This window comes from Bubalus bubalis, chromosome 9 (genome assembly GCF_019923935.1).
Source record: "Bubalus bubalis isolate 160015118507 breed Murrah chromosome 9, NDDB_SH_1, whole genome shotgun sequence".
NCBI lineage: Eukaryota > Metazoa > Chordata > Mammalia > Artiodactyla > Bovidae > Bubalus > Bubalus bubalis.
Window position 1 is genome coordinate 91481640 of NC_059165.1, and position 27581 is coordinate 91509220.

Sequence of the window (27581 nt, forward strand, 5' to 3'; positions counted from 1 at the left end):
TCTCTCAGGTGCTGTGACTGTGGGGAGGGCCTGAGCTGGTGACCAGGCAAGTGACAGCCACCCCCGCCCCTCCCCCTTGCTGCAGGCTGGTGCCCATGCAGGCCCTGCTCTGGCTGGAGACCCCTTAGGAGGGCTTGCCCTGCACCACCACCAGGCCAGAGACTGTAGAAAGAGACATTTAATACTTTTTTTAAAAAAACATCAGGATTACATTTGGATGTGCCCCAGGCTATGACATCTGTGCCTCCTCCAGATGCTGGTTAACCAGGAGGCCTCAGGACGAGAAAGGGGGCCTGGTGTCCTTGGGGGCTTTATCAGTCACCAGAGGAGAGGAATGTGAGCCAGGCCCAGGGTCCCCTGCTGGCCTGGGCAGCTGCCTGCCTTGGTGTGGAGGAGATGCCTGAGCCACTGTCCAGAGAGGGTGTGGTGGCTAGCTTGGGACAGGGAGTTGCCTGGGACTCCCCAGGGGTCCCAGCACCAGGGCTCAGGAACATTCACTTGTCAAAGCCTTTGTGCTTGACCTTCCACATAGTGGAGGCTGGGCTCCCATGGTCCCATGTGTGTCTATGTGTACACCCACTGTATGTGTTTGCTGGTCATGGCAGCTTGTGCCAGAGAGAGATGCTCCCTGTGCTTGGCTGGAGATGGGGCGGTGGGCATGAGTGGGTGGGATTCAGTGCCCTGCAGGAGGGAGATGGCCTGTCCTTGGGGGCCCTGGCCTCTGAGACCCCCAGCCTCGTCTCTTTGTGAGTCCCCAGCCAGAGGGAAGGGGCAAGGCCCTTCCAGGGAGGTGGCATCTGTAGGCATTCATGGGCCCAGGGGACCCTGGAGGGGGGTATTTAAAAGCAGGGTGGTGAGTCTCAGCCAGGGGGTCTTGCCTAGACCACCCCATCACACCAATGTTCAGTCCCATCCTTTTAAGGGCAAGTCTCTGGGCTGTGAGGGATGGAGGTGGGAGAGGACATGTGTACATGTGGGTCAATGTTGGATGAAGACATGAGAGGACGTGAGTGTGCATGTATGTGTGTGGATGGAGGTGGGAAAGAATGTGTGTTTGAATCTGTGTGTGTGAGAAAGAGGTGGGGGGAGAGAAGGAGGTCCACCTGGAGTCACCCATCCCTGGGTAGGAGTTAGTGTTTCTAAGAGCACCTTAGTGTGAGCCTCCTGGGGCGAGCGGGTGGGCTGGGGGCAGAGTCTAGAGCAGCAGGATGGGGAGCACTGCCCCAAGATGGCCACGCGGAGTGGGGAAGGGGGCCCCTTGGCGGTGAGTGCTAGTGTAAACGGGACGCTGCTGCCCCTGGACCGGCAGGAAGCGGGCCACCCCGCCAGCCACGAGCACTGCCCTGGCCATGTGGAATGCAGAGATCTGGACGGAGGGGTGGTCACTGGGGCAGCGGCACCAGCACCTCCACGTAGCTGAGGGGGAAGAAGCCTGACTGGCCGTCCAGCATGCCCTCGTACCAGTTCTCATCGATCTGGTTGGTCAGCGTGATGATGTCGCCCTCATGGAAGCCCAGCTCCCCATCGTTCTCAGGCTCGAAGTCGTATAGGGCCTTGCAGCTCGGCTGGTCCAGGGGTGCTGGGGTTGGGGGGTGGTCCAGGCTGTCACATGCCCCAGGCAGTACGCAGGGTGATGCCGCCTCCCCTCCTGCCCAGCTGCCTGGTCCTGCCCACCACTTCCCACGGCTGCCCAGAGTAGGTGACGAGGGGACAAAGACTCTGGGAGGAGCTGGTGATGCCTCATGGCATCAGGGTGTCAGTGAACACAAACAATAGCGCTTGGGGCACCACTTGGAGCAGTGAGGGCCAGCTCCAGTTCTACTGGAGGCGGGGAGGGGAGGCGGGGGAGAAGGACCCTAAACCCCAGGTGGGAGCCCAGGGCAGGGCCTGTGCCCATGTGGGACACTCACGCATGCTCCTGCTGGGGGTCCGAATGGGCTTGTCAGAAGATCGGAAAGATGATGAAGCTGCTTGCAAACGAAGCACAAAGTGGGCCGAAGATGCTAGGGTGGGGCCTGGTGCCCATCCCAGGGTTGGGTAGGGGGGGCTCTCTCACAGGGGACTGGCCCTGTGGCTGGGGGCTACCCCCAAAGGGTCCTGGGCAGAGCAGAAGCCTCTTCCTCCTTACCTGTGATCTTGGGGGCCGCGGCACAAGGGAAGCCCCCGTTGGACTGCTCAGGCTCTCCGAGGTCCAGGAGCTCCCGTGGCTTGGGCTTATACTCCCGTTTGGGGCGTGAGGAGGCTTCCCGCATCCTGGAGGGGAGGGAGTGCATGTCAAGGTCAGCTGCCACCCTGGGACTCAGGGTGCATGTGGGGGGCTGTGTGAGGGGTTACCATGCACGGAAACACTGGTGGGGGTCCCCTGGTGTGCCTCCAAGGCTGCCTACAGGCTGCGCCCCACTGCACCCAGAAGCCTCCTTGGTGATGGCTGCCCAGGTGCTGCTGCCCCACAGACACCCTCTCCGCATCAGGGAACCACCCCCACCAGGATTTCCCTTCTCAAGGTCCTGGGCACCTCCTGACTGTGAGATGGCCCTCAGGGCCGAGTGCCCTGGGAGACAGGGAAGGAGGAGAATGGCCTTCCAGGGACAGTCGAGCAAACCCTCTCCCCAAAGGATATCCCAAGCCTCTCCTCTGGGACCAGTGGGAGTGTGATGAGGTCTTGCTGTCTCTTGGAACCCCCACCCCCTGCAGCCTGGGGGTTCTTTCTAAAAAGGAGGTAACCGCCCCCTCCTGCTGCTCACAGCAGGGTGGGGTTCCCCAGGGGCAGGTCATCCCCCAGGCCCTAAAGGGCTGGCCCAGGTGGCCCCAGCCTCAGGCCATTGGGCCTCCTAGTCGGCAGAGTGGGCCACTGTTCACAGGGAGAAGCCAGGGGCCAGACTCACCTTCGCTTGAGCTTGTCGGCCAACTCATCTAGAATCTGCACTGCCTGCCGGTGGTAGTCCAGCTGGGCGTCCACCAGGGCAGAGAGCTGGCTCACCTGCTCGATCTGTAAGGGACCAGCCAGGGTTGCAGTACAGCCCTCCTGACCCCCATCTCCAGCTGCTTCCTGCAGGGAGCCTTCACAGCTTGTTCTGGACATGGGCCCATCCCTGCCTGTCTGCCTGACCCTTGAGCTGCAGCTGGAGGAGGGTGAGGGGACCCCGAAGCCTCAGGCGGCCAGTCACCTCCTTGGGTCCTCTTGTATCCACTTTGTTTCCTTCACATCCTGAACAGGCAACCCCACTCACTGGCCCTGGGAAGCTGGCACCACCGCTGAGCTCATTTTTGGGGCTCCCCCAGGGTCCATGAGGAGGGTGCACAGCCCGCATACGCACATCAGTCTCCAGGAGGTGGTGCATACTGGTCTCCGCCACCTCCTTGGACTCCTCAAACTTCTCCATGGCCTGGCGTAGCTCCTCGTCGGGGATCTTGCCCTGCCGCTTCTTCTTGTAGTCGAAGTCCAGGCGGCGGCCCTCCAGCTTCTTCAGGTGGTGCTGCAGGCCAGGATGGGGGTCAGGTCTCGTGCCCGGGGCCTCAGGGAGGGCCACCCCACAGCACCTCCCACTGGGAATCTGGCCCAGGCGGGGCTGGGTGGGGGCATACCTGGATTTCCTTCAGGTCCTTGTCACACAGGTTCTGCAGAGGGTCGATGAAGTTCTGCTTGACCTCAATGTCCAGGGAGTCCTTCACCTCAGCCAGGCGCTTCATGGACTCCCCGGCATCCAGCAGGGCGTCGCCTGGGGAGAGCATGGAGTGGGGGAGGAAGCTGTCACAGGCAGCCTTGGCCTGCATGATGAAGACACATGTCACCCCCACAGCCAAGAACCTGGATGCCAGAACTGAGAACAAGGGACCCTGGAATTTGACCCGGAGCCACAGGGGCTGGTGTTCATGAGCCACCCTTCAAGCTCTCTGAAGGCACCCAGGTCTGGCCTAGGTCAGCTGTGGGGGGATGCAGCTTTCCCGTGGCCATGACGCTGTAGACAGTGCTCATGGGAGACAGAGGGAGCTTCCAAAGAAGCCTCGACTACTCTCCTCCACGGAGCCAGCCAGCCCTGGAGAAGCTCCAGAGACTGCCCCGTGTTCTCAGGCCCCCTCCACCCAGCACCCCCCACCCCATCCAGGCCCCCCCACCTCGGCCTCACCGAAGTTGGACTCGCCACCCAGCTCCTTCCCATGGCGGATCATGCACTCGCCCAGCAGGCCCTCTGACTGCGGGTAGCCAGGGTTCTTCACCTGCCCTCGGATCTTGGATACCGTGTTGAGCATCGTCAGCTTGGCCCGAGAGGCTAGGAGAGGACAGGTCAGGTGGGCATGGGTGTGGTCTTGAGGAGCCGCCAGGCCTGTGCTTGGCCAGCACCATCGGCTGCCCCTCTCTGCCCATTCATTTCATAAGTGCTCCCCCAGCCCAGGGAACCAGAACCTCCCAGACTTCTCTCCTGGGAGCACTGACAGTGGGCAAGAGCTGAGGGGTGGGGGAGAAGGGGGATGTGCTCCTCAAGACCCCCAGAGAAGCAGGGTAGACAGGTCTAGGTGTGGACAGGTACAGGCACCCCAACACAGACCTTTTCCAGGGGTTGGGGTGGGAGGACAGGCGTGCTTGCACCCCCAGCAGCTCCAGCCCATCCTGGCACAGGCCTCAGGTGGAGGCGGCTGCTGGTGCTGCCTGTCCGGCCCCCATTCACCTTTCACCACAGAACCCAGCAGTCCCTGCCTCCCTCTTGGTCCCAAGACCCCACTGCATGCTCCAGAGGCAGGTACGCCCAGCCAATTCACACTAGTCCAGCGAGTTGACTGGAAGAAAAACATGCTCTTTTCTGCTGGGACCACTAGCTGTAAGGGTAATTTAAGGCTAGGATCACGAGAAATGGGAGCTGACAGACAAAGCAGCAGGAAACTCGAGACCCTGAGGACACCCTTTGAATGCCTGGATCCAGCCATGCCTGAAACCACCCACCCCTGGGTGTTTCAGTTCTTTGGGCCCATGCCTTTCTTCTTCATGCTCCAGTAACCAGAGGACTCCTGACTGCCAGAGACCTGAGGAGTTGGGGTGCAGACCACTCACAGCTGATAGGTGCCCCTACCTGGGTTGGGCTGCAGGTACTCAATGGTTCTGGCCAACACTTCTGTCACAGCCTTGCTGGTGACATCCACCTTCTGTAAGGAGAGTCCATGTGTGGAGTTTCAAAACCATGAGGGTGCCTGAGGCCAAACCAGGAGCCCCTGGACAGCCCTCAAGCTGTCGAGTTCCCTGCCTGCCTCAGCATCCACGTGGGAACCCCCTGCTGCTTCAGGGTCTCTCTCCCTCCTTGCTGGTGGTTGTGCTGTGTCCCCACCGCTACCTGCCCAGAGCTGGGGGAGGCCTGCAACCCACCCAGACCTTCCCCATGAGCCTTGCGGACCCGAGTGCTCAGGGCCAGCCATCGGACAGGTGCGTTCTCCCATTACCTTCTCCATCTCTTTGAAGTCATCGTCAAGCTTGGTCCCTTCCGCCCCTCCGACCTTCTCACTGACCAGCTGGGGGACAAAAGGAGTGAAGAGTGTGAGCCAAGGAGGAGGAAAGTGAGGGCTCAGAATGGCCATGATGGCTTCCCAGGGATGCTGGACATGGTGGCCAATGACAGGGAAGGGATCTAAAAGAGGTCCTTGCTCCAAACCCCCACACTCCTGCAAACCCAGGGTCTGGAGTTTGTCCTGGGGGGACCCTCTCTGGTCACGCCCACGTGGTCAGGCTGTGCTGGCGGCTCCACAGTCTGAGAGTGTCCCCCACCCCCGCAGGGTTGTGCAGACTGTCTGGGTCCCCCTTATAGGCTGTGGTGCCCATGTCTGGACAGTGGTGCTGTAGTTCAGTTCCAGGTGAGGGGCCAAGGCTCACGGAAATGTGACCTCCCTCTCCCACTGAACTGCCACTCAGGGAAGGAATATTGCAGACCACTGCTCTGCATCTCCCCTGCCCCCACCTACCCCCCGGGGCCAGTAATGAGCAGGTCCCGAGGCCAAATGACGAGCACCAAGCGGAAGGGAAGACCTGTCCTGCATGTGCCAACTGTCACGGGGGCCGGAAGTCACTTCTGGTATGGGCACACACACATGCACACAATTTCCTAATGGCTGGCAGCAGGCTGCCCACCCCTTGGGACAGCTCCAGGGGCTCCTGAGGGCAGGAGCCAGCACTGTTCAATGACTGGCCCACTGCCTTCGGCCTGTGTGGTCTCGGGCTATTGAGGTTCTTGCCTCTGTAAAATGGGCTGACGGCTGTGCACTCACGGGGCTACTGTGTGCAAGTGTGTGCTGGGGAGGGACTTAATAATGCCCCAGTATTTCCCCTGAGCATCTTGTCTCCAGGAGGAGGCAGAGCTGCAGGGCAGGCCCATCCTGTAGGCCTTTATCCCTGCCCTACCTACCCAGGGTCTGGGGGCATTGCTCGGGTAGCTACACACCCTGGCCAGTCAGGGTTCTCATGGCAGCTGCACCCTGGAGTCCAGGAGGGCATGGGGCACAGGCAGGAGGGAGGCTTGGCTCAGGGACCTCCTCAGACAGGCAGGGGCTGTGCACCTGACTCTGACTTTATAAGGGAAGCCCTGTCTCTCTCCTATAGGTGTTTCTGGGGCGTCCCATTTTGTTTCATGGGACAGTTTCACTTCTTTTGATAATGGCAAAACAGGACGTTCTCAAATTCAGTGGTTGCCAGAGGGAAATGAGTGAGATGTCTGACGTGGGCCCAGACACTTCTGGTGAACCAGGAGGCCACTGAAGCGCCAGGGCTCGAAACCACACCTTCCGGGCCGAGGGCCTGCTTGGTGCAGGGGGCCTGGGCGCCTGCGGGGACCACGTCCTTCCTCTGAGGGGGTAGGGCACGGGCAGACCCCATGGCCTCTTCCAGGCCCCCTGGGAGTGTCCCTCTGGGAGCCCCCTACAGTTACCACGTGGGCCCTCCCTGTTCTGGCCCCTGGAGGCCCCGCTGGGAACACCTGGATCCCCACCGGTCTCTTTGTCCCCCCAGCCCACACGAGGGAGCGCTAAGCTCCAGCCCCTTGGGCTGACTGGCCTCAAGCCCCTTCTCTCCAAGGCTCACAGTCTGGAACTGATGCAAATGGGTGAGAGGATGAACCAAGGCCAGAGGGAAGAGAGGGAATGGGCACGCCACAGGCCACCCGCAGCGAGAGCATCAGGGAAGGGAGGGGCACTGAGGGCAGGGTCCCTGAGGAGGCGAGGACAGCTCTCCAGAGGAGGGGCAGGGGTGCTGCCTGGTGAGGCTGCGGGCAGCGCGTGCCCATCTGGGTGGGAGGCAGGACTCTGATGCTCAGTCCTGCTCAGGGACCCTGCACACACCCTCTGAGAGGCAACAAGGGCAGCAGCGCCACCACGGAGGTTAACACTTTCACCCACAGCTTCGGCATCCCACTCCCCACAACCTGCCAACGTCCCCAGCCTGTGGGAGATGGGCCAGGCAGGCAACGGGCTGTGCCCAATCTCCTGTCTGCGTCCAATCTCCTGTCTGCGTCCACTGAGCCCCCACCCCATCCATCATCTCATGGTGCAGAGGGACTCACCCCACTAGCTGAGGCCTGCACAGCTGTGGCACCACCCAGGGCAGGGGACAGCTAAGCAGGTGGGTGACTGCTACCCACTCTCCTGCAGGGCCGTGATGGCAGTGGTGTGGAAACCATGGCCTCCTGGGCCTGTGCAGCCAGGTGGGAGCCTGAGCGACTGGCAGTGGGCCCACACTGGCTGCCACCATGACACCCACACCTGTGCCTCCCAGGGGAGTCATGGGGCCAGGCCTGGCAGCAGACTTTGGAGATGAACTTGCTGCTGCCTGTCAGACAGGCCTCTCGGACTGCAGCCTGGATTCACTTCTGCCCTGGGAGGCGCTCAGGGACCATGTGTTCCATGAAGGTCCAGAACAGGGTCTTTTCTGTTAGAACAGGGAGGAGGCTGGGCAGTGGCCTGGTAAAAAGATTCATGAGTGGTTCTGAGGCCAACCAACAGGCGTGACTGCCGAGGGAGGGCAGCCCTGTGGCTCCGTGAGCACAGGCCCTGAGTCTGTCCTGCCCGTGACAACGGCTCTATGGGGGCCCTGCTGGCCTCTGCACACCCACCCAGGCACGCACGCCTCTGACCCCACGGGGGCTCCCTCTGTAGCCGGTTCCTCCAGTGCTACCTCTCTGGGGAAACTGAGCAAGCCAATCCCCAACACGTGTTTGGTCTGACCTTATTTGTTGATGTTGCTCAGTCGTGTCCAACTCTCTGTGACCCCATGGCCTATAGCCCTCCAGGCTCCTCTACCCATGGGATTCTTCAAGGAAGAATACTGGAGTGGGTTGCCATTTCCTTCTGGGGATCTTCCCAACCCAGGGATGGAACCCACGTCTCCTGCATTGGCAGGAGGATTCTTTACTGTCTGAGCCACCAGGGAAGCCCAGCCTGTATTACGGGTCCAATATCCTCTGGGAAGAGAGTGCCCTGCCTTCAATTCAGGCTGCAGGTACCTCCAGGGCGTGTTGGGGGCCACAGCTGTGGTGTGAACTGAGGGGCACCTGGAGCTGTGGAAAGGTTACTACCACTGAGCGGGTGGAAGGACCCCAAACCTGTTTCTCTGAGGTTTTCTCTGTTTCTCACTTGGGCTGCTCTGCCAGGACGGCCCGGGTTCAGCTGGCATGTGGACCTGAATGGTGGGATTTAGATGACACGCTCATGAGTTAGCCCAGTTCAGGCTCCCACGGTGAGGAGCAGCAGAGCGTGTGCTCTGAGGACAGTAGTCCTGGGCACCTGGGGAGTGAGCGTGGAAGAGAGGTGGGTCCTTGCTGCTGAGCACCTGCACAACCTCCACCCACGAGAGTGGCCCCATGGGCACTGATACTAAAGACCAATCGGAGAAGGGAGCTCTTCTCTCAAAAGACAGAGGTGTTCTTCAGCATTCTAGGCCTTTGGCCACATTTGGAGAGGAGCTAGGAATCTGACACGCAGGAGAGAAACAGAGAACACACATTGGAAAAACCCAAAAACACAGGATGCCATGTGCCAAGAGCGGACAGAGCAATTGCTCCAGGAGCTGAGTGGAGAACAAGAAGGCAGGAGAACCTTCTGTCCCGGAAGCGGGGCTTGGGGACCGATGGCAGAAGCTCAGATCCTGCCGAGTGGGACACGCCAAGGGGAGGCCTTTTAGTTGAATCATCTTGGCAGGGAATCCTGATCAATACAACATGGAAAATAAACGGCTGATCTATCTGCAGGCTCGGTGACCCGGGTAGCCGATCCGCTTTGATGAATTAAGAGTTTAAAAAAAGCAGCGGGAGGAGGCTGGCCCAGAGGAGTGGGAGGCGGGGAGAGAAGCAGGGCTTGCTCAGGGCCTGTGGTCCAGGATGGATGCTCCGCACGTTCTGCTCGGCATTTTCATGCCTCATAAGCCAATGTGCTGGCCTGGAGGGCCACCACCTCTCGAGTTAACAGCAGAGGTCCCCGTCCTATCCCGGCCTCCCTCCTGCCCTCCGCCCAGCTAGCTTCTCCCTGGCTGCCAGTGACTGCTGGAGAAGCCCCCACTTCTCTGTCCCTCCTCACAGGGAGAGCCAAGCCCAGTGCCAGGCTAGGGGCCTGGGGCAGCCACTTTCAGGCCCTGGCCGGAGAGCTGGAACAAAAGGCATGGGACAGGAGATGAGGGTGAAAGGGCCTTGGGATCCAGGCCCCTGCCCCACCCCGGCCATCCCCTGGGTCTGTGCCAGGGAATGCCCTGTAGCTGGGGCACCAGGACCCAAGACTCTCAGGCATGAGCACTCCTAGCTCCAGCCTGCGACCACCACAGGGAGGAGCCCACCACCCTGGCAGAGACTGTGCTGGCTTTGAGGAACGCCCCTCTGGTGAGGGAGAGAAGGCAGGGGAGGCCGGGTAAGTCGCAGCTCCCAGTGCGGTCTGGGCTGGAGCTCACAGCACAGGGTACCCCGCACTCAGAGATGGCCAGCCCAATGATCCTCGGCAGGGCCGAGAGATGCCTGAACGGGGAGGCCAGCACGGGGACGGGATGGGAGGAACATGGGGATGGACACGATCGCCTCCACATCCCTTCTGACTGCGGTCCCCTCCCTGCCGGCCTCCTAACATCTGGGAGCCGCTAGCCAAACACCTCAGAACAGCCCCTTCTAGTTTCCTTGACAGCCTCTGTCTCGTGACTTGGAGAGCCCACGAGGCGGACAAAGCCAGGATGGCCTGCTGCCCAGTCGACACACAAAGCCGCTGGCCTTCTTGAGTCTTCTTTCTGCTTGGGCCCTGGGCCCCTGACTAGGGGGTGCTGGCAGGGACTCAGACGGTGAGCTCAGGTAACTGATGCCTTTCTTACGGAGATGAGCTGAGGGTACTTCTAAGGAGGTGACGTACCATGCAACACTGCCCCAAAGCCTCCTGTCGGTCCCTGCCTGCAAACCTCCAGTGGCTCTGGGTCGGGATGATCTCGAGAGTCTGGGCCCCCATGAGTATGAAATGCCTGCCAGCAGGGGCGGAGCTTGGATTCCAGGCAGCCTGGCTCCCACGTGGCTCTGAGAGTAGAAGCCACGAGGTGTGGGGCTGCGGCCCCGCCCCAAAGGGCAAAGCAGGGGTGCCACTGAAGTGAGGACCACAGAAACACCATTCACACCCACACAAGGCTTCACGTGGGAGGGCAGTGATCAACACCTCAGCCCACGAGACAGGCAGCAGAAGCCTGAGCGCGCTGGCAGCAGGAGAGCCCCTCTGTCCCGGGCCTCAAGTGCATACTTGTGAGCTGACACAGCGTAAGTCACACCCCTCTGTGAAGCCCCACAGAGGGGGGTGTCCTGTCAAGTCACAAATTCCTTCAGCAGACCGGGAATTAAAGTCAAGCCTCTGAGCATGCACTTCCTCTCCCCCTAGGGATCAAAGCTAAACAGTTTGTGACAGCAGCTCTGTGAACAGGAGTAGAGAAAACCCTCCATTGAGTACCATGACCACTGGATCTGGCCCCAGGGGGCAGATAAAGATCCCCAGACACAGTTCCACACAGCATGTCGGGGTGTATGTGGAGCTTGAGCTGTTCTCTCAGCAGAGGGGGTGGCACCTCAGGCCTGGGGCTGGCACTGAGATGCAGGCTCAGGAGCAGCACCCCTGGGGTCCCCAAGACTGCAGGGACAAGCTTGCAGCAGGTCCCCCAGGCGGCGGTGGGCTGTTGCTGTGGAGACGAGCCTGGCCTGGTGGCCTTGGTCAGACCTAGCTTCCCGCAGTCTGAAGCCCCCTGGCTTCTCTGCCCTGTGGTGCTCCCTCCTGCCTCCCTGCACAGACTCTCCTCTCAGGACTGGCTTGGTGGGTAGGGAGCTGAATGCCATGTGAGTCCCAGCGGCTGCTCCCCTGCCTGGCACATGCTGCTGAGATGAGGGGGGAGACCGTTACATGAGAAAAACCCCCTCAAAGTCATGTCTGGCTTAATTCAGAGTCTGATCTTGACGTGGCAGGGCACCAGGAGCAAAGCAGGAACCAGTGGTTGGAAAGAATGAACCAGAGGTGGCAGCAGTGATGGGAGGGGACAGCTGCTCAGGGACTGTCCAGGCTGTGATGAGCTGGTGGACGAGGTCCCAAGACAGAACAGAGTGCAGTCTGACCTCTGCTGTTGCAGGCTTTGGGTGGCCCAGCACCCACAGCCCTCTCACCCCTGTCATGGCAGACACCCAGAGCTGCTCCTCCACCCCCAGGCTGACGACCAAGTCCCTAGAGCCCCCATAGTGATCACAACACTGTCTCCACGGGGCCTCAGACTGGCTTTACCTGTCACAAGGCCCCTGTGGACCCCGGAACCCTCTCCTCCCGCCTGACTCAGGCCTGTTCTGCCTTGGCTCAGCCTCTCCTCACTCCTCCCAGGGACTCAGCCTCACAGGGCCCCCCACCTCGGCCTGGCCGGGCTTCCTGCCCACGGCAGCTCCCAAGGCTGGGAGGATGCAGGTGGTTGTGACCCCAACTGGCTGGCAGGCTTTCCCCTCACAGCCTACTGGCCCAAAGCCACAGGCCCGAGTGTCCTCTGAGTGCTCTGTGGAGGGGCGGAGGCCTGGGGTCAGGGCTCCACAGCGCCTAGTCCCGCCTCCTCTGGGGACCACTCCCCACACCCACCCCCCTGAGCACTGACTCTAGTGATGGTTGGTCCTGGGATTGCTGTTAAGGCACCAAGTTCCTCCACAAGAAAGCAGAAGCACTGGACAAGAACCATTCCTGCTCCCACTTGTGATTAACCAGCTCCCAGTGCATTCGGCGGAATCAGGGAGGAAGCAGCCCCCTTGGGCACTGGGACGGCTGTGGGGCGGCTTCCAGGTGAAGCACTTCTGGCTTGTTTTGGGGTGGGGGGGGAGGCAGGAGTGCTGGAGGGGAGGTGGGCCACAATAGGTGTGCATCTTCTAATGTGTCCACAAAACACAACAGAGATGCCTAGTTACTGGGACCTGCAGTGTAGCTGGCCCTTCGGTCAACCTTGAGGACCCCAGAGGAAGGGGTGGAGCCACGGAGACCTCCAGCACTCACTGGCCCGGGTGCAGCTGCCGGGGAGTCATCTCCACCTCAAATTAATAAATGGAAAGACTGACAATCCAGGAGGTGACATACCTTGCCCAGGGCCAGGCAGTGCAGTATATGCGCACGTGTGTGTGTGTGTGTGTGTGTGTGTGTGAGAGAGAGACGAAGCCAGACAGCAGGGGTGACTGGGTCACCTTGCTCTGGAGGCTGTCCTGCGTCTCCCTGATGTTGTTTCCTCACTTCAGAGACTGGCTGGGATGTCAGGGTGACGGGGACGCAAGATCCAACTATAATCCCCACCGCTCCCACCTGGCTGGGGAAGCATCCTGGTGAGTACGAGGCCATATCCCCGCCCCGGGAGCAGGCGGTCAAGAGGACCACAGCTGTTCCTGGACACTGATGGGAAACACGCTGGGGATGGCCAACCAGGATGACACCCGGCCCGCGGTGAGTGCACTGTCCGGAGGCAGGAGGCCTGTGTTGGGGGACCTAGTGGCTCTGCCCCACACCTCCTGGAACTCCAGTCTCTCACACTGCACCCACCACTCCAGGGTGGCCTCAGCCCACAGCCCCAGGGACGTTACAGAGCTCTCTAGGAATACCAAAGGCACATTGGACTGTGAGCTGTTCATGGAGCGGGGACACCAGTCACACGCAGACCCCTGACCAGGGTATGATGCCACCTACATGGGGAGGATCAGATGGGCCTGCCCCCACCCTCACTGAGCGACCCTTCCCCAAATGCTATTGGGGGAGGTGACGGGCCAAAGCCACAGGGCCGGGCTGAGATATCTGGGGAGCACAGCGGGGTAGGGGCTCAGGATTCTGACTGCTTGGGAGAAGGGGAGAGGTGGGCCTGACCCAAGTTGGCACCCCAGGCTGTGCCGAGGGTTTTTACCCCACAACTGCCCGCGATCAAGACTCATCTCTCAGGAATGAATTCCACCTGGAACTCTTGCCAGTGCTGAAAAGCCCAGGTGTAAATTGGCCTTGTGCATTTTCATTTCTCATCTCAGGGATGAGGAAGGAGGGCTGTGTGTCACACAAGCGGGAAAATCAATTTCAGATGAAAACTTATAAAAAGCAACACCCAACCCACAAACAAATGAGGTCATAAATCCCCCGAGTCCTGCTGGCGAGGCCACACCTGCCCTGCCCTGCTGCCCGAGCCGGGGTGCGCCGTGGGGGAGCTGCTGCCTGCAGACCCACCAGGGGGTGGTGTCCAGGCACACAGCAAACTTCTGTCCAGCGTGTTTGAGTAAACAAGGTGTTTCACAAACTCATCTTTTTGTCAATGGCAGAGCTGATGCAGGAGTAACCCTTCAGGAAAGAGAGGAAACAGGGCTTGGAAATCCTGTGAGGCGCACGCACAGCTGTTCGGCCTCTGAAGGCACTGGAGCAAACCCTGCATCCGATGCCATCGCCATAGCCGACCACAAAAGAGGCTGTAGACACCAGAGCACATGTCTCGAGGAGGGGCCACGTGCACCCCAATGACGACAAGCTAAGGTGATGAAAGCCCAGAGCCCCTGCCTCCTGGAATGCTGTCTCCCCGTCTCTAACCACCTCCATTCTGAAAGGCCTAACTAATGTAAAGCTACCTCTTCCAGGAAGCCCTCCTGATTCTCCATCACCCACCTCCGAAGGACCCAGGTAGGAGGAACCTGACCACTGGCTACCCTCTCCCATTACCAGTCCTGACACCTCCTCGCTGAAGGCCAACCCCATACTGGACCAGGCTCTATTCCACAAAGGTGCACACTCACCCTGCGTCAGAGTCTCTGCTGTGCTGTTCCTTCTGCTCCAAACCTTCCCACCGCTGCTGGGTCCTGTCCATCTGGTCCCCCTTAGAGTTCCCTCCTCAGAGGGGCTGTCCCTGACCCACCCATCACTCTCATTCTCTCAAGCCCCTTGGGCTCCGAGTGAGTGACCCGGGCACTTCTGTACCATCTGTGCTCGGAACCGTGTCCAAGACTAGAAGTGCCTCCTAGATACTTAGTGCCCGTGGGAGGAAGGAAGGACCTCACACAGGTCTGACCTCATGGCACCACTCCACACGGCTAAGCACCGAGGGCTGAGGACCTGGGAGATGACCAGATGACAGCATCCCTAACCCCTGTACCCCCCACTTTCCTTTGTGTTGCTTATGGGAAGTTCAAGTTAGGCTGAACTCTGCCTGTGGAGGCTGCCTGTCTACATCCCCACTCTCCAGTTGAGGTCTGTCCACAGCTGGCCCCCTCACCAAAGAGCAAAGGGAAAGTGTGCAAAGGAAAAAAGTCTGAGCAAGATGGGCCCAGGCTGGGGACTCCTTGGTGGCTCAGTGGTAAAGAATCCACCTGCCAATGCAGGAGAAATGGGTTCGATCCCTGGTCCAGGAAGATCCCACACGCCACAGAGCAACTAAACCCGTGCGCCACAACTACTGAGCCTGTGCTCTAGAGCCTGGGAGCTGCAGCTACTGAAGCCTGAGTACCATAGAGCCTGCGCTCCGCAAGAGAAGCCACCACAAGAAGCAGCCTGTGCAACACAACGAGAGCGCAGCCCCCTCACCCCAGCTAGAGAAGGCCGGGGAAGCAGCAAAGACCCAGCACGACAAAAATAAAACAAAATGCTGGGCCCAGGCTGACTTGTATCCAGGGTACTCTGGTCCCAAAGTGGGATGGTCTCCTATCGACAGAAGCCCCCGTGAAAGGGGTGCGCCTGCAGTTTGGGAGGACAGGACATGAAAAAGGCAGGCTGACAGGCAAACAGGCCTGAAGGCCAAAGGTAAACAGCCCCCAGACTGGTCAGGCTGCAGCCGGAGAGGCCACACACCCGGGTTCGCGGATCGTGGAGGGTAGGCTCAAGGGGAGGACAGAAGCTCCGAGTGGGTGCTGAGGCACACACTCTTATCTGGCACACTAGCTGGGCAGTGACAGCAGGTGACTCAGGGCCACTGAGACCAGTTTCTTCAGGTGTGGCTACCAGAAGAAACTGGCTGGGTGGGTCACAATCCCAGGACAGCACATGGCAAGCCAGGGGGGTGACCAGTCCCTCCTGGGCCACGAGTCAGATGCCAGCGCCCTGTCACCCTGCATGGCTGCTCCTCCCTCTGTCCCCCACCCTATTTGTCCAGAGGTACCTTCCCTTCTGACCTGCAAAGACAGTCCTGAAAACCTGGAGCAGGAAGGAAGAAATCTTGGCACAAGATGAGGAGACCAAGAGGGGCTGCCAGGGCCAGGTGGGCCCCAGATTCTGCTGCTCCTGTCCCCTGGCCACCATCCCCTGTGGTGGCAGCTCTGGGGGAGGGAGCTCCCCCTTCTCAGGAGGCACAGCAGGACTGGCCCACACACTCCCTGATGTTACTATCTGCCCAGTGGTTCTCAGGGCCCATCTCCTCTGTCACCTTTATTCCAGCCAATAGCACCTGGGATAGCCTTCCCTCCCCACCTACCCACGCCCTGTCCAGCTAACTTCCCACAAGCTGCCCGCTGTTGACAGGGCGAGTAGTGCCCAGCAAGCGATGGGAGATCAGTATTTGCTGAGATAACAGACCCCCGCCCTCAGGACCTCTGGGGAGAACACCCCCAATCAGGTGTGTCAGTAACAAGTCAAAACAAGGGTGTGCCCGTGAGCTCCCAGGGCAGGGCTGAGACACAGGGAGCAGCAGGGGTGTGAATGGCAGACAGCCTTGTGTCTTAAGAACGTCAACGCCTCTGAGCCTCAGTTTCCTCAACTGCAAAATGGGGAGCTGATGACGACGCACTGTGGGGTCTGGCTAGGAGCACGCTTCAAGAACCACAAGCTGCTCTGCAAAGACAAGTCTGCTGTTCCCCACGGGATGCAAAGCCCAGGGAAAGAATAAGGCCAGGAGGGCAGGGGGCTGGAGGCGGGTCCCCGCACAGGCACGGTTCAAAGGCAGGACATGCAGAGCTACTGGGGGATGTGAAGATGCCCGTGTCTCTGGAGTGAAGGCCCTCTGCATACACCAGGACACGTGTGAACACTGCGTGAACTGTGTCGCCAGCAGGCTGAGGTCCCAGCTGTCCCTGTTTACCCAAAGCCCCCAGAGACCACAGCCCAGACTCCAGAGGGCTCACAGTACCCCGTGTGCTGCTGACGGGTGGCCGTGACACACATTCTAGAGCTCTACTTGGAAGCAAAGAACAGGGTTTGAGGGAGGAGGATGGGCAGCAAGCCCAGCATGGCTCCTGCCAGCGTGTGGGGCGCCCCACCTCCTCCTGCTTCTGCTGGCCGACCCTCAACACCCTGGGGGCTTTCTGCCCTGACTCCCAGGATGTCCCACCCACCCCATCATGGCACATCAAGAGTCGGCCTGTCTTTCAAGATGATGCCAGTACACACCCCAAGAAGCCATGCTTACACTCTGCGTGTAGGAGACCGTGCCCCGCTAAGCTGGGGTGTCTTGCCACATTTGCCAAGATGGCTGGGCAATGCCTTTATTGTTTTTCGCAGGAGAAAAGCTTCCCTGCCCTGGTCCCCAGATCTTCCTTCTCTGTTATCACCTTGAGACACGTGTCTGGTGTCGCCACTTCCTGAGCTAGGAGCAGGAAGAATATTCCAATCCCTCTTCACCTGATGACGACCGTCTAGGGGCCAGGGCCTCCTCCCTTCCCCTTCACACCTAGACAGCCTCTGCTCCCCTGGCAGGGCTGAGCCCACAGATAGGCAGCGTCTGGGCTCCTGGACCACCGCAGAGCAGCCGTGACCCGGAGGCCCCAGTGCCCAGGGCCTCCCAGGGAAACCTGCATGCTGCTCTCCCTTTTCCTCCCCGTGTCCATGTTCAAGGCCAAGGCCTGGGTCGTCTCCTCGTGAGTCACTCCTGGCTTCTCCGTACTGGGCATGTGTGTCACAGGACCCTGAGTCACATTTGCCCTAGTTCAGTTGCTAAGCCGCCGTGCGTGTCTGGGGCACCCTCCCGCCCTGACTCTGTGTCATGCCAACTGAAGAGGTGGTGGTTTTTTTTCCAGGTTGGGCCTGCTTAAAATCTACATGGTCATGTTAAAAGGGCAGTAGTCTAGGACTTGCCTGGTGGTCCAGTGGCTAAGACTCCGTGCTCCTAATGCAGGGAACCCAGGTTTGATCCCTGGTCAGGGAACTAGATCCCACCTGCGGCAACTAAAGATTCTGCATGCCACAACTAAGACCGCTTGCAGTTAAATAAATAGATAAAAGCAAACAAACAAACAAACAAAAATGCAGCAGGAGTCTAGAGGAACTCTCGGACCTCACCTGGGGCACACCCACATGACGGCTCACTGCCACGCTGAGAGCAGGAACGGGGCAGTGGCCTCAGTGCCCGCTGCCGGGGAGGGACATGTTGTGATCAACACATAAAAGACCACAGGGAGCTGTGGAAGTGAACCTGAGTCACAGGCTTCGGGTGGACAAAGGGCGCCAGCAGTGTGAACGGAAAAAGCAGAACGAAAAAGCTGCCCTGGGACACTGTGTTCAGGCGGTGTGAACTTGCAAAACAAAGCTGTAGACTTTTCAGCTGTGGGTTCATGTATGGTGACGTATCAGGGAGGGGCCTCCGACACTTAACTATGCTGCGTGTGTTTACTCAGCTCTCCTGGGTGCCTGGCTATCAGCGGGTCACTCTTTACCTCTCGCTCGACATCCAAGACGGTTTAGCACCAACTCAAGTGCCTGGAAAGGGACGCGCCCTCTATGGTGCACTAGCGCTACCTAGCGTGGGGGAGAGTAGCTGAGCACACACTGCCTGGACAGCAGTCAGCTCCCCTCTAGGCGTGGCTGGGAGCCGAGCGGCCTCCTGGACTCAGACCAGGCAGAAGGCCCTCCACCCTAGTCCCCTGGAACAGCATCCTTGCGTCCTGGGTCCCCGACATACCCCGTCTCCACAACTTCCCATGGAGGCCTCCCAAACCCACAGTGCCTCCCACCTACCACCGGGCAAGGCCAAGGGCACAAGGTGCCCTGGGGTGAAGCGGACAGAGCACTTGGCCACCGCTGAGGCCACTGGTGGGAAAGGCATGGTGATGGGGAACCCAGAGAGGTGTGAAGTAAATGCATCAAGGCTGGGGGAGAAGGAGGAACCTCAGAGAAGTCTCTGGGGCATCACCCACACCAAGCTGTAGCAAGGGCAATGGGTGGGGAGCTGCAGCTGCTCCAAGGCTCCTCGAGGCCGAGATGCTGACCTTGCGGGACAGGAAGACTTCCCTAGCTTGGAGGAAATGCCCCAGGAGAGGAGATTTAGGCCAGCAGTTAGGGGTAGGGGACACGGAAATCCTTGACCCCATTCCCTCGGCTGGCCTCTTCTGGACAAAGGGTGGCCTTGACAGGCCAGGGCTGCCCTCTGGACTTCAGACAATTAAGGCTCTGACGACCTGAGGCCATCAAGGTGATGGACACCTGCTGGGGTGGCAGGTGGTAGGAGACGGGGAAGGAGTGGTGCCTGAAAGTGAGAGAGTTCCCGGTTTCCTTCCCTAAGTCTCCACTAACTCCTGGGGCCGAGATCCAAAATGACCAGAGAGAAACCATCAGTCAACTGCTCCTGCTTCAGAGAAGGTGGGACTGGCTTGAGCTGTGCTGGCCAGCGTGGTGTCGGGGGACCAAGCACACAGTCTGAACAGGGACACAGACTGTCAGGCCTCCTCCTCCCCAGATGCTCGGGAAATCCACCCTCACCCCAGAACTCTCTCTTCTGAGACTTAACTCAAGCCTGCAGGAGTTCCTGGTTCCACGTGAAGACTGTAAGGGGCAGCAGAGGGGTGCCAAGAGGAGAGAGAACGCAAGGGTCAAGTGAGAAAGCTAGTCCTGCCATGACCCCCTTCCAGTACCCTTTGTTCTGGCTAGGAGAAACTTCCTGGTGGACACTTGTTTTTAAAAATAAATTATTTTTAGGCTTTTTTTTTTTTTGGCTGTGCCACATGCCATGTGGGATCTCAGTTCCCCCACTAGGGATCGAACCCCTGCCCCTGCAGTGGAAGCACAGGCTTAACCACTGGACGCCAGGCAAAGTCCCAGTGGGGAACTTGTGGTTTCACAATTCTTTTCACAAGAGAGAGCAGACCCCAGCTTCAGAGGTCAGGAATCCAGGAAGAATTGATTACATTGCTTTGTTTCTGCTGTATATGGTGATCCTGTTACTATGATTTATTACAAGAAATAACATCAAGATCCCTTTTAAAAACAAACTTAAAAAATGAGTCTATTTGAAGGTCAAATTAATGAACTAATTCAGGCCCCAGCTAAGAGGCTGGTGCACAGTATTTACTGCAGGCTCAGATCCAGGAGATAGATACAGCAGGCTCCCAGGTCCTTGGGGCAAGGGCAGGGAAGGTCAGGGCTGGGCCGCAGGTGCACTGGGCCTAGGAGCCCGTTGCATTGCCTGTACCAGCCAGCCGGCCTGGGACCACCATCTAGAGGGCGGCTGGGTGTGTTGAGACTGGGGATGAAGATCTGGAGGGGTGAGGGGCGCCAGGGAGGGAACTCAGGTCCAGGAAGGAGAAGGCCCAGAGGCAGGGTAGCAAGTCCACAGAGGGTACCAACAGGGCCAAGCAGAGGACAGGGAGAAAGCTGGCTGCCTGTTGGAGGAAACAGGAGAAGAGGCAGAAGGTGGCCAAGGGTGGAAGCCACAGGGGCTGCACATAGGGCCAGGTCAAGTCCAAGAGCTCAGAGGTCCAGGAGCCTAGAGAGCAGGCTTCTGAGGCCAGAGTGGTTGGGCCCGGGGATCTCCTTTCTCCAGGAAGCTGGGCACCTCCCGTTAAGTTTGGATCTGGCTGTGGGGTCGGAACAACAGAGACTCCCTGTGACAAAGTCAAGTGCAGGTTCCTCTGGGCCTGGAGCCCTCAAAGCAAATTCCAAGCAAAGGGGACAACCTCTGAGCTCTGATGACTTATTTTTAAACCAGTCGGACCTGTTCCTGACTTGAGGCCTTGCTGGCCACCCTGCCTCACACAGGTACCATCATGGCACCGGACTGCCCCACGCCTGCTCTGGGGGAGGTGTCCACCATTCCTGACAACTTGGTCAGTGAGCCATGACCTGTGGGGACCTGGCCCTGTCTCCAGCCACCAGGCAGCCCCCGCCCCGCCCTCAGGAGCTCACGCCCAATGAGAGGAATGCGTACTGGGTGTGAGGATGTGCTCGGTGTGCAGAACGGGGGCAAGAGACCACTGGGCCAGAGGCTGGGAGGGAGGAAAAGTACTTCCGGAGAGTGGACCCAAGAGGCGGCAAGGATGAAGGAAGACACGCAGGGTCTGAGGGCAAACAGGAAGTGGACAGGAGAGCTGGACAAGGGTGGGGAAGGACGGAAGCTACAAGGCCAAGCAGACCTGCTGGACTGGAGTGCGCTGTCCATGCTCGCAGGAGGGTGGGGAAGGAGCTGACATGGCACCCCAGGTCACCAGGGATGCTCCCCTCAGCAGGCCCCAGCTCTGCCTTCTCTCTCATGCCCAGATGGACATCCCACTTCTGCACTCTCACAACCCACAACTTGAGGCAAATGTCCCTTGGCCCACCTGATATTCATTGAGTTCCTCAATGGCCCCTCGGCGGGCTGTCTCACACCCGGGACAGGGCACAGCGCCTCTGGACGACTGTAATACACAGGTGTGGAAGTCTGAGCTGCCGGCAGCAGCTCTTCCCAGGGAGGCAGCGATTGATGCTGAGTCAGGTCCTTTGGAGGAAATCGCACGTCTGTTTTCCTGCTGTGGTTGGGAGTCTCCGCGTGACCCCCCTCTCGGGCCCAGTCAGCAGGTTTTTCTAGGAGCTGAGTGGAAAAGGAAGACGAGGCCATCCTCTGGGAGCCTGGGCTCGTGGAGCCTGGGGGACTGCTCAACAGGAAATGAGCAGAATGTACCCAAAGTGCAGCGCTCTCGGGAGAAGTGGCTGTAAATTCAGCCCTGGGAAGGGGGGCAGGGAGAGAAGAGGGGCTGTGGGGGGAGAGAAGAAGGGGAGGGGAAGGAGGAAGAGGGAGATGAGAAGGGAGGGGGACAAAGAGCAGAGAGCAAGCAGCTGCTGCTAGTCTGACACATTCCTCCATCCGGCTTTCCAGGGACGGCTTGGGAAAAAGTCCAGAAAAATCACCCCTAACGTTTCCCTGGGGAAGGGTTTGGGCAGGGCTGGCAGGTAAAGATGCCTCCACAGGCCTGCGAGCTCCCAAACCCTCCCGTGGCTGGGAGGCTCCAGCATCAAACCCTCCTTAAACCTCAGAAACCTCCCCCTGCCCCTCCCCCGACCTCGGAAACCAGAAACAAAACAGTTGGGCTTTCCTCCCCCACTCCCCCCGGCCAATGGCCTGACGCCTCTGAAACCCTATGGAGGAAGCTGGCTGCGCGCCCCAAATGAAGAACTAACTTTCCCTAGATTGGGTCAGTCTCAAGATATTGGCAACAAAGAGGAGAGGGCGGAGATAGGGGCCAGGGCAGCACTAACTGTGGCCCCCGACCCAGGGTCAAAGGCCACGGGACATGCAGGCCAGAAGCAAATGGCGGGCCCAAAGGGCCCAGTCGCAGCCCATCAGTTTGTCCTCTGAGGAGAGACACAGAGAGCTGCACAGAGGGGCACTGGAAGGGCAGGCGGAGCACTCAGGGCCCCGAAGGAGGCTGGCTCTGGAGGGACGCTGGGGGGACAGGTGGGTGGATGGCACTGTTTCCTGGGTTCAGTTGCTAAGTCTGCGACAGTTCTGGGGTCTCAAAACTGTGATAGCCTCCAATTCCTGAAGCTGAGCAGGGTGATACTAAGAAACCTCTCACCTCACAGGCTGTTATTAAGTGGCACACAGAGTATAATTAAGTATCCTACAGCCTGGCCTCAAAATAGGCAGGGCGATCAGCTCCCACTGAGTTCTGTGATAAACTGCCTTTACTACACCCAGGATTCTGAGTCACAGCGAGCTTCAGGCTCCATACACAGCAGTTACGAGCAGTGGACTCAAAACATGATGAGCCCCTGGTCCTGGCATGTTAATAACGAAGAGCTGCAGGATGCTGCCTGACTCTGGGGCGCCTCCCTGATGGTGAACAGTGGGTCCTGCCCAGGAGGTCAGGTTAACCTGGTTTTACAGCCAGGCCTGGGAAGTGGTGGAGATGAGAGGCCCCTGCTTCCTTCGGGGAAGGGCAGTTTTGGATTGCTTCTGAAGCTCCACAGCCCAGCCTATGACATAGGGCTGGTCACTGCACCCAGCTAACTTGTGAGGCAGGATGGGATCATCTCCGCCCGGGGTCCTACAGGGACACTGCGAGGTCAAGGGTCTTCCTACGGATGAGTCAGCAGAATGGTTTCCTGTAAGAGTGGACTTAACCCAGTTTCTGCTGCACGTGGACAAGGCCACAGCCAAAAGCCCTTCCCATGTCTGCTGCCCCAAGGCAGAAGGTTTTCCGGGGGTGAGTGCCTGCAGCTGCTAGGCTCAAGGTCCTGAGCCAGAGACCACTCCCACTCCCACCCCCACCCCCAGGCCTTGCCTGACACTTGTCGCTCCCAGGCTCCATACTGTGATTCGTGCTGACACTTAAGGGGTTATAAGTTCCAGATTTTTGTGTCCTAAGATCACCCACATCTGTTACTCAGCAGGCCAAGTACTTTGCTGGGAATTCAAGAGTGTGATTCCACAAAATGAAGTTTAAAAAGTAGGCTGGAGCAGGCAGTATCTGGGAGACCCCTGACGTTTCCCCAAATACTGCCTACTCCTACAAGTTGGGGTCTGGGTCCCCTAGTCCTTCCCCCACCCCCACACCTCTCCCAGGAAGCTCAATCTTTCCTCCTAGACACCAACGCGGGGCGTAGAAAGAATCGAACAAACTTCAAAGTTATGGGATACGGCGGTCATGAGTTCCCCTCCTAGCTTGGATGGAACCAATCTTTTAGTTCAAACTCTCTCCCTCCTTTCAGGCAAAGAAAAAAAAAGAAATCAGGCCAGCATTCCAGACAGCTGCCAGATCGACCCCTAGTTACACTCTCAGATCTCCACACAGTGCAGCCACAAGAATGACCAGGAAACCATTAGCAGCTTCGGGGGAAATTAATGTCACCCACACACACCACAATGACAAGTGAGTTTCTGAGACTGGAGCTCGCTAGTGGGTTCCTCGACCCACCTCTATTCCCCAGAAAGACTCATAAAGGCATCTCCCCCCAGTTTAGACGTGCATAAAGACCAGACGGTACTGACTGGCATTATTACATGGGGAGGTGGGAAGGACCACAACCATGGGCCAGGGACAGACGCCTACTTCTTTTTCTGCTTTACGCTATGGATTCCTCAACGTTCTCCAGTTCAACCTGTCAGTGTGACCAGAAGTAAAAACTCACTAACTTCCCACTCAAGCTCAAATTGATTTTGTTTAAGACCTGAAAGCTTTCACCAGAGAGGAACTGGCGCGGAACTGGCCAGTCTCATGCCAGCTACTGGAAGCTGGTTTGTCACCGATGTCATCGATGAGGGAGACCTGCCGGAAACCAAGCTTCTCTACTCCTGGCTCTCTGTCACATGTCCACCTTTCTCAATTTAGAGACGATGCTGTTACAAGCCTTTGAAATCAAGAACCTGTTTTAGAGCGGGGCTTCTCAACGTCGGTGCTTCTGTCATTCGGACAAGATAACTCTTGGTGGTATAGAAGGCTGTTCTATGTGTTACAGGGTGTTTAGCAACCATTCCTGGCCGCTACCTATTCAGTGCCACTAGCGTCTGCTCCCCAAGGCCTGACAAAGCCTCTGATGCTGCCAAATGTCCCTGGGGTGCTGCAAGGATAGGAGAGGGGAGAGGGAAGGGCTGCTGCTGCTAAGTCGCTTCAGTCGTGTCCGACTCTGTACGACCCCATAGACGGCAGCCCACCAGGCTTCCCTGTCCCTGGGATTCCCTAAGTGAAGAGGTGCCAATGCAAGCTTGACAGATGCCAATAGATACTCTGGGGTTCTCCTGAGGACTTGGGCAGGGGAGATGTGGTGTCCGGGTGCTGAGTTTTACATGTGTCCATCTGCGTATATCTGGTTATCTCTTGTTTAGAGAATTCGAAATAGCAGGCAGCTGCCACAAGAATGCCCAGGAGGGATTTCTGTTGTTGTTGTTTGGTTTGGGTAAAATTATCCTCACTTTTCTCAAACTGTAAAACAGGATTTCCCAACATCAGCACTGCCGACATCTGGGGCCCAGTACACTGTAATACAATTAATAACCTCCAAGTTTTGACAGCCAAACATGCCTCCAGACATTGCCAGTGTCCTCCAGAGGGTAGAATTGGCCCTGGCTGAGAACCACTGTCCTACTGGAAGACAAATGCCCCCCAATCCTTTGGTGTAGAAAGGGGAGTATGCTGACCCTTGGGCCAGATAAAGTGAGACTGAGACTGACTGAGATCCACGGAAACTGGTTTAAAACCTGCTCACCTGGTGACCCCTTGATATATATTAAGACTTAACAGGAGTGTTACCTGGCCCAGACGATCCCATCCTGAGGACACAGAAAGAGGATGAAGGCGGTGTTTCTAAAATCAAGACAAGAAATACACAGAGGTGGACACGTCCAGATCCACAGTGGAGGTCTATGGAAACTATTGCAGAGGAAATGGAACACAGCCAGGGTGACTCTTGAGAGCACAACTCAACACGGACTTGGTCACAAGGCCAAGACGGCAGCTCTCAGGCTCTCAGAGGAGAATGTGGCCATGGCGGCGATTCTTTGGGACTGGGTCCCAGAACGTCGAGATAATAAACTGATCCGAACCACCAGCTTATGCTGCACTGAGCTTTCCAGGTTTCTAAGCGCTCCCCCAAGTGCTACATTCAGGTCTGAATGTAGGCCATTCTTCCTTCCCTGAGAGGAAAGGCTCAGGTGGACACCCTGAGAGGCCCAGCTAGTTCCTCCAGCACAGTGGGTTTTCTGGGGGCAGGATGGGCTACCAGCAAGGGCCCTCGTGCCTGAGGGTGGAGAGGGGAGGGCTTCCAGAGACCCGTCCACAGGAAGGAACAAGGTGGCCCAGGAGTTCTTCCAAGACCTATGGTTCTTACAGGAGGGGCTACGTCAGGGTCCAAGATAGTGAGCAGCACTGCAAGATGCTCTGGTCAAGTGTGCAGCAAGGTGGGGCGGAGGGGGAGGTAGAGGCTTGCTGGGCCAGGTCACTCATTCCATCCTGCTAGGGCACAGAGCTGTACTCTCAGCAACAACCCTAGAATCCATCTAGATTAAGTTTCTCTTCCTCCAGTGTTTAGCCTGGAGTCGAGAGACAGACCCCAAATATCTTTAGCCCTGCCTAGGATCATTACTTTCCCCCTCAAGGGGCCAAAGGTCCCGGCTGTGTATCACTGGGGACACACTTCTTTTCCCTCCCACTGGACCTCTCCAAGTTATGGGTTAAAGTCTCGTTTGCCAGCACTGCCTAAAGGATTCCTATGACCATTGCGCGTTCCTTCCTGGAGTCTATCCACACAAACTCCAAACCTAAGATTCTTAAGGGATGGAGAAATCTGGGAACTTTTTGGATCTGAGCCTGTAAACTGAATTTTGCATTTTCCTAGTTTTCTGAAGAGTGAATCCACTCAGCTTTCACCAGATTTGTGAACAATGGGGCCTGGAATTTCCAAAACACCTATTCTGTCCATCACAAGTAGAACACTTAAACATTCTTGGATTCCACGTTCCACTTCTGGGAACTTAACCTGTAAAGCCAATCCTACCTGTGAGCAGAGATACTCACTGGCTATTCATGACAGTACTGTAACATACTTGAAACAATCTAAACATCCATCAATAGACAACTAGTTTTAAAAAAAATATGATAGATTTCATGGAACGGAGTATCACGTACCCATTAAAAAGATCCAGGAGGAGGTAGAGGAAAAGCAAAGGAGAAAGATGAAATAGGTGACATCTTATCTCCTCAAAAGAACAAAACAAAACAACAGAATTGAGCAGTAGGCTCTACTGCTGTGGTTCTGGGTGGGGGGGACGGGGGGAAGAGGGGGTTCCCCTAAAGTCATCTGGCAGCATGGGGAGACATCGGTGGTTGTCACAACTAGGGGAGCTCCTAAATAGACTGGGAGAGGGCCAGGGGTGCTGCTCAATGCCCCACAGTGCCCAGGATGGCTGCCAGGACAGAGAAAGACCCGAGGTGGAGAATTCTGACTCTAGTATGATCTCCAAGACACAGTTATTGAAAACCAGCAAGTACATGGTTCTATGTAGACCATGCTACCACTACGTGGGCTTTTTAAAGAAGAGGCTTACACTTCTCTTTGGTAACTGGTGACAGTCTTGTTTCTGGGGAGAGGGACTGGATGTCTGAGGAACTGAAGTGGGAAACTGACTTTTGACTCAACCCTTTCAATTCTGCAGCCGGCCCACTGAGAAGGCTGTTTGTCTTCTTTGGGAAAAAAAGAATTGCTCTAGACACAAAATTCCCTGCCCCTGGGCTCTCTGTGTCGACAGCCTCCGGACGGCTTCTTCCTCTTCTCTCTCTCCGCTCCCTCCCTGATCTTTTAGAGGGAACGACAGGAGGCGAGGGATCCACGTCTGGGAACAACCTCTGGGTGCATTTCTGCTCCTCTCCACCGTCTGCCCACCCTCCTCGAGGAGACTGGAGCCCACATGGCGGACAGAGCCTGGGCGCCCTACCACGCAGACCCTGTCCCTCCTAGGCTGTACCCACCCTGCGAGGGACGCGTGCCAAGATCGCCCCCTCACTACCTCCGGTTCCCTCCCGAGTCAGGGCCAGGCCTGGCATCTTCTGGCCCCGCTCCGAGCGCTCTGAACCCGGGGCCGCACACCACCCCCACCGCGCCCCGCCTCGGCCTCCGCTCACCTGGCTCGCCTTGTAGAACTGCTTCTTCAGCCCCGCCACCGACATGCTGTCTCCCGCCGTCGGGCCTGCCGCTCGGACCCAGCGAACCGGAGGGACCGCGCAAGCGACAGGTTTCCGGGCGCCACCAACCCCCAGCGCGCCTCAGCGGGCCCCTACGGCACCGCCTTCGCAGCCCTCAAGCCAGCTCCGCCCGCCCCGGCGCCGCCTCAGACCCTCGCGAGCCCGCGCGGCCAGGATATTACATGGCAACCGCACACTTCCGGTGCCGGCCCCCGCGCGCGCACGCGCGCCCTGGGCCCTGTCTGCGCACAGGCGCCCCCTGCCGGCGGGGGAGTGCAC

The 27581-nt window shown here is 58.2% G+C and overlaps 1 protein-coding gene and 1 long non-coding RNA gene across 5 annotated transcripts; one reads left to right on the forward strand and one right to left on the reverse strand.

The window, feature by feature from the left end:
• Positions 1-160: 160 nt before the first annotated feature.
• On the reverse strand, positions 161-27514 carry SH3GL1 (SH3 domain containing GRB2 like 1, endophilin A2). 4 transcript variants are annotated; one of them, XM_025293231.2, is made up of 11 exons: positions 27243-27514; positions 24876-24929; positions 5431-5499; positions 5067-5139; positions 4128-4271; positions 3586-3719; positions 3318-3476; positions 2886-2989; positions 2129-2253; positions 1911-1970; positions 161-1579 (listed from the first exon to the last, which is right to left on the reverse strand). In XM_025293231.2, exons 1-11 carry the CDS (start codon positions 27285-27287, stop codon positions 1383-1385), a joined length of 1164 nt encoding a protein of 387 aa, XP_025149016.1. In that variant the 5' UTR covers positions 27288-27514; the 3' UTR covers positions 161-1382. The 4 variants fall into 4 exon arrangements, with proteins under 4 accessions (XP_025149016.1, XP_025149017.1, XP_006042567.1 ...); XM_025293232.2 differs by having other exon boundaries at positions 1911-1967; positions 27243-27512; XM_006042505.3 differs by lacking the exon at positions 24876-24929 and having other exon boundaries at positions 27243-27511.
• On the forward strand, positions 12796-14358 carry LOC112586961. The gene is made up of 4 exons (XR_003111489.2): positions 12796-12930; positions 13035-13154; positions 13785-13992; positions 14094-14358. It is a non-coding gene; the product is annotated as an uncharacterized LOC112586961 (long non-coding RNA).
• Positions 27515-27581: the final 67 nt, after the last annotated feature.